Source organism: Ahaetulla prasina, chromosome 2 (assembly GCF_028640845.1).
Source record: "Ahaetulla prasina isolate Xishuangbanna chromosome 2, ASM2864084v1, whole genome shotgun sequence".
In the NCBI taxonomy this organism is placed as follows: domain Eukaryota; kingdom Metazoa; phylum Chordata; class Lepidosauria; order Squamata; family Colubridae; genus Ahaetulla; species Ahaetulla prasina.
In genome coordinates, this window is record NC_080540.1 from 300,337,547 (window position 1) to 300,353,985 (window position 16,439).

General features: G+C 43.9%; 1 protein-coding gene across 45 annotated transcripts in view; it reads left to right on the plus strand.

Annotated features, from left to right (window-relative positions):
• Nucleotides 1–16,439, plus strand: part of CELF4 (CUGBP Elav-like family member 4) — a 1,066,478-nt gene that overhangs the window by 924,621 nt on the left and 125,418 nt on the right. For 23 of the 45 annotated variants that reach the window (XM_058171904.1, XM_058171925.1, XM_058171910.1 and 20 more), the window contains one exon: nucleotides 9,974–10,102. In XM_058171904.1, the coding sequence (XP_058027887.1) occupies nucleotides 9,974–10,102 (129 nt within the window). The remainder of the gene's footprint in view (nucleotides 1–9,973; nucleotides 10,103–16,439) is intronic. The other 22 variants (XM_058171894.1, XM_058171905.1, XM_058171926.1 and 19 more) reach the window with 1 other exon arrangement.

Sequence of the window (16,439 nt, forward strand, 5' to 3'; positions counted from 1 at the left end):
GGCAGTGGTGGGATTCAAGTAATTTAACAACCGGTTCTCTGCCCTAATGATTTCTTCCAACAACCAGTTTACCAAACTGTTCAGAAAGTTAACAACCAGTTCTTCCGAAGTGGTGCGAACTGGCTGAATCTCACCACTGGTTCCAGGTGTGCTGTGTATGGATTCACGAGCATCGTTCCCTTTGTGTTAAGTTGCAATTAAATGTTTCTAGTTGAATCTTCGTAAAGATATCATATATCTTTGTATCCTTTTTTTTTATTGAAAAAGTTTTACAAAACTTTTCCCCCCCGTTTCCCTAGCCCCCCTCCTTCCTCCCTTCACAAACCCCTCTCCACCCTCCACCCCCTGACTCCCCAGAACAAACACAAGGTATAGTCAAAAATAAAACAAACATATGCTAAAAAAAATTCCCTCCTAACTCAATTATACTCCTAACAATTCTCATCAATTCCTAACCTCCCCCAAAACAATCAAAAATAATACGTCCAAATCATTCAAAGGCAGTCTGATAACTCTTAGTCTGATATCTGTTTTGAATATAGTCAATCCATTTTTTCCATTCATTTAAGTATCTTTCATGCATATTGTCTTTCAAAAAGGCTGAGATTTTTGCCGTCTCAGCCAAATTGGCAACTTTCAATATCCATTCTCCTATTGTAGGTACTTCTTTTTTCTTCCAATACTGTCCTATCAATAATCTTGCTGCTGTTATTAGATTTAAAATCAGTTTAGTCTCAATTACTGTACAGTCCATGATAATTCCCAGCAGAAAAAATTGCGGCAGGAACATATCTTTGTATCCTTATATCCATCTACATCTGTCTGTCTGTCTGTCTCTATCTTTCTATCTATCTACCTATCTATCTCACTATATCTCTAGCTCTATTTCTATCTCGATCTATTTTTCATTTCTCTCTCTCGCTCCCCCTCCCCTCTTTCTCTCTCTCTGAATATAGAGGGGTGGGATTGTGTGTGTGTGTATAGTTTCTGACCAGTGTAAGCGAAGTTAGTGTTGCTTGTGCGCACGTTCATATTTGCGAGCCAGTAAGAAAAGTAAGCGAATGCCACAAGATATATATTTTGTGAATTTTGGGCTATATTGATTCTCGGTTTAAGTTCGTTGAATGACTTGGGATGGGAGAGAGTGCAGAGGGCTAAAGGAGAAGAGAAGGGATTGCAGGATCCCTGCTGACAGAAATGGAAGACAGGTAGTCCTCAACTTACAACCTGTCATGTCCCACTCCCACTCCGACGAACGAGTCAAGGAAGTCCGTGGCAACGAAGCCTCTGCAGCTTGCCAAGTTCCTTCGAGGTTTCTCAGGGCAGGCAGGAGTCCAAGTTGTGACTTCAGCGATAGGGTCCAGTATCAGCAAACTAGATAAGACTTTGCTTGACTCAAGGTTGGAATGCCAAAAGCAGGTCCTTTATATAGGCTGTGGGGTGTGGCTCCATGACTCAGCATTTATCCAGGCCTGCCCCACCCCTCCTTCTGCTGGCGTCGCCTCTCAGATCTCCAGAAGTGAGGGTCCTCCCACTTTGAATTGTCTTCAGTTGGATCAGCTGTCTGGGAAAGGGAGGGGTCAGAAGGAGTAGCCACCTGGCTGGCTTCCTGCTCTGAAGGCTGAGCCAAAGGAACACACGCTGTATGAGTGAGGTTTATCGGGCTTCTCCTTTCACTCCTTGAATCCTCTCCGGGCATGGGGCCAGGGCTGGGGGCTGGAGTCATGACAGGCCGTTCATCTTCATTATCAGACTCGGAGTCTGATAAAAGGCCCGGTTGGAGACGGGAGGGGCCCGGCTGAGGAGAGGAGGGAGGACGAGTCACAACGCAACCGTTCATTTACTGACTGTTAAAAAGTTACTTATGAACGTCGTTCACACTCAACAACCATTGCAGCCTCCCCATGATCACCTGAGCAAAATTCAGAGGCTTGGCAACTGACTCATATTTACGACGGTTGCAGCGTCCCACGTGATCCCCTTTTGAGACCTGCTGACGAGCAAAGTCGACGGGGAAACGAGATTCGCTTAATGGCCATGTGACTAACTTAACGACGGCAGGGGGTTCACTTAGCAACTGTGGCAAGGAAGGTCGTAAAAAGGGGGTGAAACTCACACAATGGCGGCCTCGCTTAGCAGCATAAATTTTGGGTACAATTTGGGTCACAAGTTGAGGACTACCTGCATTGGACATTATTAAACCCTCCACATCGCATTTCCCCACAATTAGTTGGGTTGGGGGATCTGATATGGAGAGGGAGGGGACGTTTTATTTTTATTTTGAAGGGGTTTGCTAGCTCTTGGTTGGGTTTTGCTTTCTTAAGAAATGCAGAACAGCCCAGGGAATTGTGTCTTTGGTTGAAGATGAATGTAGCCCGTGTAGCAATCCAGGAAAAAAAATGCAAACAAAGATGAATAAATCATGATTAAATTAGAATCTGATGTTTCATAAAGAGAAGTAAAACTTTCCTTTGGCCTTTATTCATGATTATTCCTCCATCCATCCTTCCTTTCTTCTTTCTCTCCTTCCTTTTTTCTCTTTCTTTCTTCCATCCTTCCTTCCTTAACTTTTCTTCCTTCCTTCCGTCTCCCCATCCTTTTGCTTTCCTTCCTTCCTTCTTTCTCTCCTTCCTCCCTCCCTCCCTCTCTCACTCCTTTCTTCTCTTGCTCCTTTTCCTTTCCTTTTTCTCTCCCTTCTTTTCCTTCCTTTCCTTTCCTTCCTTTCTCCCTCCCTCCCTCTCTCCCTCCTTCTCTCTCTCCCTCACTTCTTTTTCCACTCCCTCCATCCCCTTCCTTCCTTCCTCCCTCCCTCCCTCCTTTTCCCTCTCCCTCTTTCTGCATCCCCTTCTTTTCTCCCTCCCTCCCTCTCTCCCTCCTTCTCTCTCCCTAACTTCTTTTTCCACTCCCTTCATCCCCTTCCTTCCTCCCTCCCTCCCTCCCTTCATTCTCTCCCTCCCTTCTTTCTCCTCTCCCTTTTTGTGCATCCCCTTCCTTCCTCCCTCCCTTCCTCTCTCCCTCCCTTCTTTTTCCACTCCCTCCATCCCCTTCCTTCCTCCCTCCCTCCCTCTCTCCCTCCCTCCTTTCCCCTCTCCCTCTTTCTGCATCTCCTCCCTCCCTCCTGTTTAATTACTCCAGAAATATTTTATTTTCCTCCGAATTCTTCCCCTTGTTTTTGTACCCGATGCCTACCTATCAGGAAAGCTGACATTCATTTATATGATAATGCAAAGCGAGCGTCAATTCGCCACCCTCGCTTCTGCCCGGTGCCCGTCCACCGGCCAGGTCCTCCCTTTTCCTCATCTCTTGCTTTGTTAATTGACAATTCTCACCTCTCGGCCAGCGACACCTTCTTCCCTTTAGGATGTGCCGCCTTGTTCTCCCAGCCCGTCTGACACTCCAGCCTCTCTCCCAAGTTCTGGTAAAAACAGATCATTTAAATATAAATAGAACAAGGAATAATTTAACCCCTGTTTGCACCAGACAAGGTGTTGGGACTTCCTATAAACACCAGGAGCGAGGCTTAAAAACACTGCATATTTAAACTGACAAGTCTTACAAGGGGGAGAAAAACAACAACATAGCAACAGGGCCCGTAAGCTGGTGCTCTGTAGCGAGGACGGACCTTGGAACACACCAGATCGGCTTCCCGGCTGGTGCAGAGTCAAAGTCTAAGCTAAGCTCAAAAGCTTTGGGAGTTCCGGAGTTCTTCATTCTGATATTGAACACTCGGGTAGGAAGGTGGCCTTACCTGGGTTGACAAAGGGGCTGAGGGAGATGGAGATGGAAAAGGACAAAGTATCAGACAGATAATGGAAATGGAGAACGGGAGGGATGGACATGGAGATATAGATGGTGATGGGAAGAGGTATAGATATATCACAAAGCCCATGCCATTCTAGGGCTACCGAGGCTACCTAGTTGGGTAAGGAAGGGTCTGCAGGAAAACCACCAAGCTCAGAGATCATCCAAGATCCCACATCATCATCATCATCATCATCATCATTATTCCTCTTATTCTCATCCTCCTCCTCCTCCTCCTGCTTCTCCTTCTTCTCCTCCTCCTTCTCCTCCTTCTCCTTCTCCTTCTCCTTTTTCTTTTTCTTCTCCTTTTTCTTCTTCTCCTTCTCCTTCTTCTTCTTCTTCTTCCTCCTCCTCTTTTCTAAGACACTAGGCTTGGTCATTTGGTTCAGTTGTAACTTTTTAGTCAGATTTCATATATTATCCTGGCTGTTTTAGTAAGTTGAATTGTATGATATACAACAGGCTGAATAACGTTTCTTCTTCTTCTTCTTCTTCTTCTTCTTCTTCTTCTTCTTCTTCTTCTTCTTCTTCTTCTTCTTCTTCTTCTTCTTCTCCTCCTCCTCCTCCTCCTCCTCCTCCTCCTCCTCCTCCTCCTCCTTCTTCCTCCTCCTCCTCCTCCTCCTTCCTCTTTTCTTCTTCTTCTTCTTCCCCTCCTCCTCCTCCTCACAAACCCCACTCCCTTCTAGCAATGATGAAGCTATATAATTGGATAATGAAACATCTGCAAGAAAACAATCAAGCTCAGAGAGCAGCAAGGACCACATAGTTCTCCTCCTCCTGCTCCTCCTGCTGCTCCTCCTCCTCCTGATCCTCCTCCTCCTCTCCACAACCCCCCTCCCTTCTAGCATTGATGAGGCTACCTAGTTGGGTCAGGAAACAACTGCAAGAAAATGATCAAACTCAGAAAGCAGCAAGGACTCCATAGTTTTCCTCTGCCTTCTCCTCCTCCTCCTTTTCCTCCTCCTCCTCCTCTTCCTCCTCCTCCTTCTCTTTCTCCTCCTCTTCTTCATGAACCCCCTCCCTTCTAGCACTGATGAAGCTATCTAGTTGGGTCAGGAAACAACTGCAAGAAAAATGATCAAGCTCAGAGAACACCAAGGACCCCATAGTTCTCCTCCGCCGTCTCCTCCTCCTCTTCCTCCTCCTCTCCACAAACCCCCTCCCTTCTAGCATTGATGAGGCTACCTAGTTGGGTCAGGAAACAACTGCAAGAAAACGATCAAGCTCAGAAAGCAGCAAGGACCCCATAGTTTTCCTCTGCCTTCTCCTCCTCCTCCTCCTCCTGCTCCTCCTCCTCCTCCTCTCTTCATGAACCCCTCCTTCTAGCATTGATGAGGCTACCTAGTTGGGTCAGGAAACAACTGCAAGAAAACGATCAAGCTCAGAAAGCGGCAAGGACCCCATAGTTTTCTTCGGCCTTCTCCTTCTCCTCTTCCTCTTCCTCCTCCTCCTTCTCTTTCTCCTCCTCTCTTCATGAACCCCCTCCCTTCTAGCATTGATGAGGCTACCTAGTTGGGTCAGGAAACAACTGCAAGAAAACGATCAAGCTCAGAAAGCAGCAAGGACTCCATAGTTTTCCTCTGCCTACTCCTCCTCCTCCTTTTCCTCCTCCTCCTCCTCCTCCTCCTCTTCCTCCTCCTTCTCTTTCTCCTCCTTTTCTTCATGAACCCCCTCCCTTCTAGCACTGATGAAGCTACTTAGTTGGATCAGGAAACAACTGCAAGAAAAACGATCAAGCTCAGAGAGCACCAAGGACCCCATAGTTCTCCTCCGCCATCTCCTCCTCCTCTTCCTCCTCCTCTACACAAACCCCCTCCCTTCTAGCATCGATGAGGCTAGCTAGTTGAGTCATGAAACACCTGCAAGAAAACCACCAAGCTCAGAGAACACCACGAGTCCTGCCCGGGTGGCCCTCACTTCATCGATTCTGAACAAACATTGGCTGTTTCTGCCTCCTCGCCATACGCGTTGCAGCCTGGAGACCTCCCCACACCTGCCTTTCCTGGAAAACTGTAAATTAGATTAAGTCCCCTCTCGAGCAGGTTGCCTTCCTTGGATTGCTTCCTTTTGAAGGAAGCGCACAGAATCCGTTTATTTATTGATAGGGATTTATTCAAATTGGTTACATCTGTTCTCTAAAATGTCTCGGGGCGGGAGGGGGGGAGAAGAGGAGGGAAGAAAAGCAGCTCGCAAACATTTTCAGAGCGTTTAATGAACTCTAAATAAAGCAATTTATGCATCAGGTTTTTTTTTTTTTAAAAAAAGCTTATATGCATTGTGAAGGGTTATTTATCTTTTTAAAGCACGGGTCTCCAATCTTGGCCACTTTAAGCCTGGCGGACTTCAACTCCCAGAATTCCCCAGCCAGCAAAGCTGGCTGGGAAATTCTGGGAGTTGAAGTCCGCCAGGCTTAAAGTGGCAGAGGTTGGAGACCCATGTTTTAAAGGGTCTACCATTGCAATGTGCATCCTAGAAATCATTCAGTCTGAAAGCTGAGCTTCCTGTATCCGGGGTCCTCAATTTCTCTGATGCAGGATCTGTGCCCGACAGTTCTTGACTTGCAATAGTTCACTTAGTGATCGCTCAAAAGGACAACAGTCCTGAAAATAAATGTGACTTACAATACAGCTGTTGTTCACACTCGCAACTTTGGTAACATCCCTATGGTCATGGGATCAAAATTCAGTCGCTTGGCAACTGACTCAGACTTAGGACCGTTGATGTATCCCGAGGTCGCGTGGCTGGCTTTTGGCGACCTTCTGACCAGCAAAATCCATGGGAAAGTCACAGATTCATCTTAACAACCGTGTTGCTAACGTATCAATGGCAATGGTTCACTTAACAACCGTAGCAAGGAAGCTCGTAAAACGATCGCAAAAGAAACTGTCTCCCTTAACAATGGAAATTTTGGGCTCAAGTGTGGTCGTAAGTCGAGGGCTACCTGCGTAAACTTTGCCATGCAACTCATAATTTCGTTGCTGCAGGAGACAATAATAAAATTGATGCCATTTCCATTGATGGAGGGCCTAAGATTGAGCCCCATAGATTGAGTCCACCCAGATATCACTTTCATTTTTGGAATAAATTTAGAGTCCTACAGATCATCAAGATAGCAATAGCACTTATACCGCTTCACAGTGCTTTACAGCCCTCTCTAAGCGGTTTACAAAGTCAGCCCTTTGCCCCCAACAATCTGGGTCCTCATTTTACCCACCACGGAAGGACGGAAGGCTGAGTCAACCTTGAGCCTGGTGAGATTCGAACTGCTGAACTGCTGAACTGCAACTAGCAGTCAGCTGAAGTAGCCTGTAGTACTGCACTTGAACCACTACGCCACCATGACTCAAGGAAGGAAGGAAGGAAGGAAAAATATGGATGGAAGGAAGGAAACATGAAGGAGGAAGGGAGGGAGGGAGGGAGGGAGGGAGGAAATATATGGATGGAAGGAAGGAAACATGAAGGAGGAGGAGGAGGAGGGAGGGAGGAGGAGGAAAGAAGGAAGGAAGGAAGGAAGGAAGGAAGGAAGGAAGGAAGGAAGGAAGGAAGGAAGGAAGGAAGGAAGAATAGAATAGAATAGAATAGAATAGAATAGAATAGAATAGAATAGAATAGAATAGAATAGAATAGAATAGAATAGAATAGAATAGAATTTTTATTGGCCAAGTGTGATTGGACACACAAGGAATTTGTCTTGGTGCATAGGCTCTCAGTGTACATAAAAGAAAAGATACCTTCATCAAGCTATAACATTTACAACACAAATGATGGTCAATATATCAATATAAATCATAAGGATTGCCAGCAACAAAGTTACAGTCATACAGTCATAAGTGGAAAGAGATGGGTGATGGGAACCATGAGAAGATTAATAGTAGTGCAGATTTAATAAATAGTTTGACAGTGTTGATGGAATTATTTGTTTAGCAGAGTGATGGCCTTCGGGAAAAAACTGTTCTTGTGTCTAGTTGTTCTGGTGTGCAGTGCTCTATAGCGTCGTTTTGAGGGTAGGAGTTGAAACAGTTTATGTCCAGGATGCGAGGGATCTGCAAATATTTTCACGGCCCTCTTCTTGATTCGTGCAGTATACAGGTCCTCAATGGAAGGCAGGTTGGTAGCAATTATTTTTTCTGCAGTTCTAATGATCCTCTGAAGTCTTTGTTTTTCTTGTTGGGTTGCAGAACCGAACCAGACAGTTATAGAGGTGAAAATGACAGACTCATTTGGAATTTGGATCATTTGGAAGGAAGTGAAATCATTTGGAAAGAAGGAAGGAAGGAAGGAAGGAAGGAAGGAAGGAAGGAAGGAAGGAAGGAAGGAAGGAATAGCAATAGCCCTTAGATTTATACACCGCTTTGCCCTCTCTAAGCAGTTTACAGAGTCAGCCTCTTGTCCCTAATAATCTGGGTCCTCATTTTATCGACCTCGGAAGGAGGGAAGAATGCATCAACCTTGCTGGTAATCCTTGACCTCAATTGAGCCTGAAATTTCTTTTGCTAAGCGAGACAGTTGTTAGGTGTTGCTTTGAAATAAGAAGAGCAGCAAACAAATTTCACAATTTCATACTAAATAAGTGAATTTTCCCCCCTTTTATGACCTTTGTGGCCATAATTGTTAAGTGAATCACTGCGGTTCTTTTTTTTTTTTTTTATTGAAAGAGTTTTAAAAAACAAAAACATTTTCCCCCTTTTTTCCCCCCTCCCTCCCAAAAAAAACAAAACATTTTCCCCTTTTCCCCTCCTCCCCCCGGCTTCCCGGGTCAATCACAAGGTATTGTTATACATAAACCAAACATAGAATAAAATTTTCCTTCAATCCAAATAACCACATCCAAAGCTTTTCATCTCCCAACCCCTCCCATTACATAAAATAACTTTCTAATTATTCAAAGGCAATCTGATATTTCTTAATCTGATATCTGTTTTGTAGATAATCAATCCATTTTTCCATTCAATTAAATATCTTTCCTCGTATTGTCTTTTAAAAACTGAGATTTTAGCCATCTCAGCCAAATTAATGACTTTCAGTATCCATTCTTCTATTGTAGGTACCTCTTCTTTCTTCCAGTATTGTCCAATCAACAGTCTTGCTGCTGTTATTAAATTCAGAATCAATTTAGTCTCAATCCCTGTACAATCCGTTATAATTCCCAAAAGGAAAAATTGTGGCAGGAACTTTATCTTCTTCTTCAGTACATTTTGAATAATCCACCAAATTCTTATCCAAAAGACCTTAATTTTCTTGCAAGTCCACCAAATATGAAAATATGTAGCGTCATCACAATCACACCTCCAACATTTCGCTTGGATATTAGGATACATACATGATAATTTTTTGGGATCTAAGTGCCATCTATAAAACATCTTATAAAAATTCGGAAAAGGATTTGGTAAAGGATTGTATGATAAAATGGGCACAGAATATTCAGGAACCAATAATGTTGGAAACATGGGAGAAAATTTGGGTTAGAAATGTTAAGTTTACACAAGCACAGAATTTAAGGGAAAATCACTGCGGTTCTTAACGACATGGTCATTAAGGGAATCTGGCTTCCCCAACGACTTTGCTGATCAGGAGGTCGCAAAAGGGGATCGCACGATCCCAGGACATGGCAACGGTCATAAATACGAACCAGTTTCCAAGCTCCATGATGATTTGATCATGGAGATGCTGGAGCGGAGCGGTGGCCTAGTGGTGGAGCTCTTACCTCACAATCAGGAGGTTGTGAGTTCGATCCTGGGTAGAGGCTATTTCTCTCTCTGGGCACAATGAGAATGTATCTGCTGAACAAAACTCCTCATTGGCAACAAGAAGGGCATCCGGCCAGTAAACACTCAGCTCCATTCATTTGCCCAGACTCCACCCCACAAGGGATTATGGGGTTGTTAAAAGAGGATGATAGTGATGATGATGATCGTGGAGATGCTGCAAAGGTTGTAACTATGAAAAAACAGCCATATGTCACCTTTTTCAGTGCTGTTGTAACTTTGAACGGTCACTAAGCGGACTGTTGTATGCCGAGGCCTACCTGTAGGTTCTCTTGGCTAACCTTATTTCATTTCCCATCTACATCCCAACTTTATAAGCCTGTCTTTGAATGACGCCTCCGTCTTGAATCTCACCTGCTTTCTCCTTCCTTCTGAAATATGGTAAGCATCTCTTAATTTTGTTCCAGAAGACAGAAAACTTTTTGTGGGCATGCTCAACAAACAACAGTCAGAAGATGACGTCCGTCGGTTATTTGAAGCGTTCGGGAACATTGAGGAATGCACGATACTTCGAGGACCGGATGGCAACAGCAAAGGTAAAATAGGTGACCATAACTGACTAGCCAAGACAGGGAAGATCTTCCAATTCCTTCAAAAGATCTGGATGGTCAGATCTTCCAGTTCCTTCAGGAGATCTGGAAGGTCAGATCTTCAAACTCCTTCAGGAGATCTGGAAGGTCAGATCTTCAACCTCCTTCAGAAGATCTGGAGATCTGGATGGTCAGATCTTCAACTTCCTTCAGGAGATCTGGAAGGTCAGATCTTCAAGCTCCTTCTGGAGATCTGGAGATCTGGATGGTCAGATCTTCAAGCTCTTTCAGGAGATCTGGACAGTTAGATCTTCCAGCTCTTTCAGGAGATCTGAACAGTCAGAACTTCAAGCTCCTTCAGGATATCTGGACGGTCACATCTTCAAGCTCTTTCAGGAGATCTGGTCAGTTAGATCTTCCAGCTCCTTCAGGAGATCTGGATGGTCAGATTTTCAAGCTCCTTCATGAGTTCTGAACAGTCAGATCTTCAACCTCCTTCAGGAGATCTGGATGGTCAGATCTTCAACCTCCTTCAGGAGATCTGGATGGTCAGAACTTCTAGCGCCTTCAGGAGATCTGGACAGTCAGATCCTCAAGGTCTTTCAGGAGATCTGGATGGTCAGATTTTCCAGCTCCTTCAGGAGTTCTGAGCAGCCAGGGCTTGAGAAGACCTCCCATCATCATCCAAAGAAGATGTTTTGAAGTCTTCTGCAAGGTGGATGGCATTTGGAGGTCGGCTATCTTTCCCTTCAAAATTCTGGGCAACCTCTTTGGCCTTTCTTGATGAAACTGGGATTGGATTGGCGATGGGATCAGTAAGAAGGGTTGGTTAAGGAGGCACAATCAGAGTGTCTCTCTGGCAAAAGGGGCCCATTCTGCTAGAAAAATACCTAGAAAAATGGAGTCTGTAACCTGGTAGCATTTGAGGTGGAAGGAGGACCAATGATGACAAATTTCAGAACATGTTTTCAAAGTCACCTCCTCTCTACTAGAACGAGACTTCAAAACAACTTCTGGTGGACTTAAACGAAGTTCTGAAGAGATGGACGTTTATTGTTGATATGTGTGTGACTAAAAGTGGGTTGTATGCATGGGGGCCTCAGGTTTTTGTAAATATGTGTATGTGTGCATGGGAGAAAGAATATGAATGGGGTGTGTGTACATGGATGGATGGATAAAGATAGGTAGGTAGGTAGGTAGGTAGGTAGGTAGGTAGGTAGGTAGGTAGGTAGATAGATAGATAGATAGATAGATAGATAGATAGATAGATAGATAGATAGATAGATAGATAGATAGATAGATAGATAGATAGATGAGAGATAGAGAGATGATAGATAGATAGACAGACAGTTGATAGAGATAGATAGATAGATAGATAGATAGATAGATAGATAGATGAGAGAGAGAGATGATAGATGATAGATAGATAGATAGATAGATAGATAGATAGATAGATAGATAGATAGATAGATAGATAGATAGATAGGAGATAGATAGATAGATAGATAGATAGATAGATAGATAGATAGATAGACAGACAGTTGATAGAGATAGATAGATAGATAGATAGATAGATAGATAGATAGATAGATAGATAGATAGATAGATATAGGGGGGGGAAAAAGAGAGAGAGAGAGAGAGAGAGGAGATAGGTGATAGACAGATAGACAGACAGACAGACAGCCTACCAAGCACGCAATCAAAATAGAACAGGAAAATGCACAAAGTGACAAATCCAATGAGCAATAAGAAATACATCCAATAGAAGAGAAGATTTGTACCTCAAGGTTGGCCTATGGAGTCCTTGCTGGGGTCTCTGAGCTTGGTGGTTTTTTTGCAAACATTTAATGACCAGCGTTTCACGCTAGAAAGAAATGGGGTTTGCCTTTACAGTCCTTATAATGTATGATGTAGGTGACAGGTTGCTTTCCTTCAGGGGCTCTTAGGTTTTTTGCTTTACTTTAAACGTTTTGGAGAGCATTAGTTGGTTTGTGTGCTACACTTACACGATGTGGTTCTAACAGCACAAGCAATAAATAATATACTGATGAGGAAGCTGTATATAAACTGAGAGCAAACTCCACTCCCTTCTAGCACTGATGATGTTACCTAGTTGGGTTTTAAAACATATGCAAGAAAGTGATCAAGCTCAGAAAACAGCAAGAACCCCAGAAGCATCTTCCTCCTCCTCCTCCTCCTCCTCCTCCTCCTCCTCCTCCTCCTCCTCCTCCTCCTCCTCGTTCCTCCACCTCTCAGAAAATCTCACTCCATTCTAGAACTGATGATGTTACCTAGTTGGGTCATATAACATCTACAACAAATTAACCAATGTCAGAGAGCGCCAAAGACCCCAGAATTATCCTCCTCCTCCTCCTCTCAGCAAATCCCACTCCCTTCCAGCACTGATGATGTTACCTAGTTGGGTTATAAAACTTCTGTAAGAAAATTACCAAGCTCAGAAAACAGCAAGAACCCCAGGAGCATCCTCCTCCTCCTCCTCTTCCTCCTCCTCCTCTTCCTCCTCCTTCTCTTCCTCCTCCTCTTCCTCTTCCTCGTTCCTCCTCCTCTCAGCAAATCCCACTCCCTTCTAGCACTGATGATGTTACCTAGTTGGGTTATAAAACTTCTGTAAGAAAATTACCAAGCTCAGAAAACAGCAAGAACCCCAGGAGCATCCTCCTCCTCCTCCTCTTCCTCCTCCTCCTCTTCCTCCTCCTCTTCCTCTTCCTCGTTCCTCCTCCTCCTCCTCGTTCCTCCTCCTCTCAGCAAATCCCACTCCATTCTAGAACTGATGATGTTACCTAGTTGGTTCATATAACATCTACAGCAAATTAACCAATGTCAGAGAGCGTCAAGAACCCCACAAATGACACTATTTAAGAGAGAAAGCCCAGAACAGGTCAGTTCTCATGCCATGAGCTGAAACATCAGGAGAGAGATAATGCCAACAAGCATTTAAGCAACGCATGATGGAATCAAAAATTTTAACTCCGTCGATCCGTCAAACATCTTCACAAGCAGAAGACGGATGGACAGGCAGTTGGCCTTTTGCATCCAGGTGGATCTCTCTTTTTTTTTTTGTTTCCTTCCTTTTAAGAAAGTAGCATGAGCTCATTTGCTGCTCAGAGTTACTACCAAACAATAGGGCCATCCTGGAAGGGTCTATAGGACAATTCGCTGCGGCTAACTCATCCTAGCCAACTCGCTGTAGGATAATTCGCCATGGGACAAGAAATGGTAGCATCGAATGGTGGCCACGGGAAAGATAATTCGCCATCAAAGAAATGGTGGCATCGAATTGGTAAAGAACGGACGCAAAAGGAGGGACAAAATGAAATTGGCTGCAAGAACAGGGCATGGCTTGTCTAGCGAAGAGAAGGACCAGAGGAGACAGGATAGCAGTCTTCCAATATTGGAGGGGCTGCCCCAGAGAGGAGGGGGTCAAGCTATTTTCCAAGATATCTGAAGGCCAGACAAGGAATAATGGATGGAAACTGATCAAGGAGAAATTCAACCTAGAAATAAGGAGACAGTGAGAACAATCAACCAATGGAACAGATGTTGCCTTCGGAAGTTGTGGGAGCTTCATCCCTGGAAGCTTTCAAGAAGAGACTGGACTGCCATCTATCTGGAATGGTGTAGGGTCTCCTGCTTGGGGGTGAAGTTGGGCTAGATCAGGGGTCTCCAACCTTAGTAACTTTAAAGCTTTGCTGGCTGTGGAACTCTGGGAGTTGAAGTCCGCAAACCTTAAAGTTACTAAGGTTGAAGACCCCTGGACTAGATGACCTACAAGGTCAGATACAGATTAACAGAGTTGGAATGGACCAAGAAAAAAATGAGAGCCAAAAGTGAGCCTGTGAAAGAAAACTGGACTCCCACTTCCCATCCTGGCATGTCCCCATGGGCCCCCTCCTTCCAGGGAGGAAGAGGGCTCACCTGTTGACCTCCCGTTCCCCAACCAGCCCTACCTCACCAGTAGGCATCCAGGTCACTCCCTTGTCCTTCGTTTGAGATTACAAATCTCAGATTCACAGAGTTGGAAGGGACCTTGTAGGTCATCTAGTCCAACCTCCTGGCCAAGCAGGAGACCCTACACCACCTCTGAAAAATAGCAGTCCAGCCTCTTCTTGAAAGCCCCCAGGGATGAAGCTCCCACAACTTCCGAAGGCAACTTCTGTTCCATGGGTTGATGGTTCTCACTGTCAGAAAATTTCTCCTTATTTCCAGGTTGAATCTCCCCTTGTTCAGTTTCCATCCATTATTCCTTGTCTGGCCTTCAGGTGCTTTGGAAAAAAACTTGACCCCCTTCCTCCTCTCTGTGGTAGCCCCTCAAATATTGGAAGACTGATACCATATCTCCCCTAGTCCTTCTCTTCACTAGACTAACCATGCCTTGTTCCTGTAACCATGCTTCGTATGTTTTAGCCTCCAGTCCCTTAATCATCCTGGTTGCTCGTCTCTGCACTCTTTCTAGAGTCTCAACATTTTTTATAGTGTGGTGATCAAAACTAAATTCAGTACTCTAGTTGTGGTCTTACTAAGGTTTCATAGAGTGGTGCTAAAACCTCACTTGATCTTGATTGTATCCCTCTGTTAATGCAATTTAGGATTGCGTTAACTATTTTGGCTTCCGGTGCACACTGCTGGCTCAAATTTAGCTGGTTGTCCACTAAGACTCCAAGATCCCTCTCACAGTTACTGCTACTAAGCCTGGTTTCTCCCAGTCTATATGTGTACTTTTAGTTTTTCTTGCCTAAGTGTAGGACTTTACTTTTCTCTACATTGAATTTCATTCTGTCAGATGGGGCCCAGTCTATCAAGAGCCATCTGGATCTTGAGCCTATCATCTAGGGTGTTAGCTATTCCTGCCAGCTTAGTATCATCTGCAAATTTGGTAAATTCTTCTTCTATTCCCTCATCTAAATCATTTATGAAGATATTGAAGAGTACTGGGCCTAAGACGGAACCTTGTGGTACCCCACTGCTTAGGTTCCTTCCATGTAGAATAGAATAGAATTTTATTGGCCAAGTGTGATTGGACACACAAGGAATTTGTCTTGGTGCATATGCTCTCAGTGTACATAAAAGAAAAGATACCTTCATCAAGGTACAACATTTACAACACAATTGATGGTCAATATATCAATATAAATCATAAGGATTGCCAGCAACAAGTTATAGTCATACAGTCATAAGTGGAAAGAGATGGGTGATGGGAACTATGAAACGATTAATAGTAGTGCAGATTCAGTAAATAGTCTGACAGTGTTGAGGGAATTATTTGTTTAGCAGAGTGATGGCCTTCGGGAAAAAACTTTATTTTTTTTATTTTGTCACAACATCATACAAAAAGATTATATAGTATATACACATATACACATATATAGGAAGAAGAAAAGAAAAACAATAGGACAGGAACGGTAGGCACGTTTGTGCGCTTATGCATGCCCCTTATGGTCCTCTTAGGAATGGGGTGAGGTCAATAGTAGAAAGTTTTTGGTTAAAGCTTTTAGGATTATGGGAAGAGACCACAGAGTCAGGTAAAGTATTCCAAGCACTGATGATTCTGTTGCAGAAGTCATATTTTCTGCAATCTAGATTAAAGCGGTTTACATTAAGTTTAAATCTATTGGTTGCCCTTGTATTATTGCAATTAAAGTTGAAGTAGTCTTTGACAGGAAGGACATTACAATAGATGATTCTGTGAGTTAAACTTAGGTCTTGTCGAAGGCGACGGAGTTCCAAGTTTTCTAAGCCTAGGATTTCAAGTCTAGTGGGATAAGGTATTTTGTTGTTTTCAGAGGAATGGAGAACTCTTCTTGTAAAATATTTCTGGACACGTTCAATTGTATTGATGTCAGAGATGTGGTGAGGGTTCCAAACAGGTGAGCTGTATTCTAGAATTGGTCTTGTGTCTAGTTGTTCTGGTGTGCAGTGCTCTATAGCGTCGTTTTGAGGGTAGGAGTTGAAACAGTTTATGTCCTGGATGTGAGGGATCTGCAAATATTTTCACGTCCCTCTTCTTGATTCGTGCAGTATACAGGTCCTCAATGGAAGGCAAGTTGGTAGCAATTATTTTTTCTGCAGTTCTAATTATCCTCTGAAGTCTGTGTTTTTCTTGTTGGGTTGCAGAACCGAACCAGACAGTTATAGACGTGCAAATGACAGACTCAATAATTCCTCTGTAGAAGTAAACCCATTAAGGACTACTCGTTGAGTAGTTTGTCAGCCAGTTGCGAATCCATCTGGTTGTGATGCTATCTATCCCATTTTTTTTAGCTTACGAAGTAGTAGGTTGTGATCTACTTTGTCGAATGCCTTGCTGAAGTCTACGTATATTATG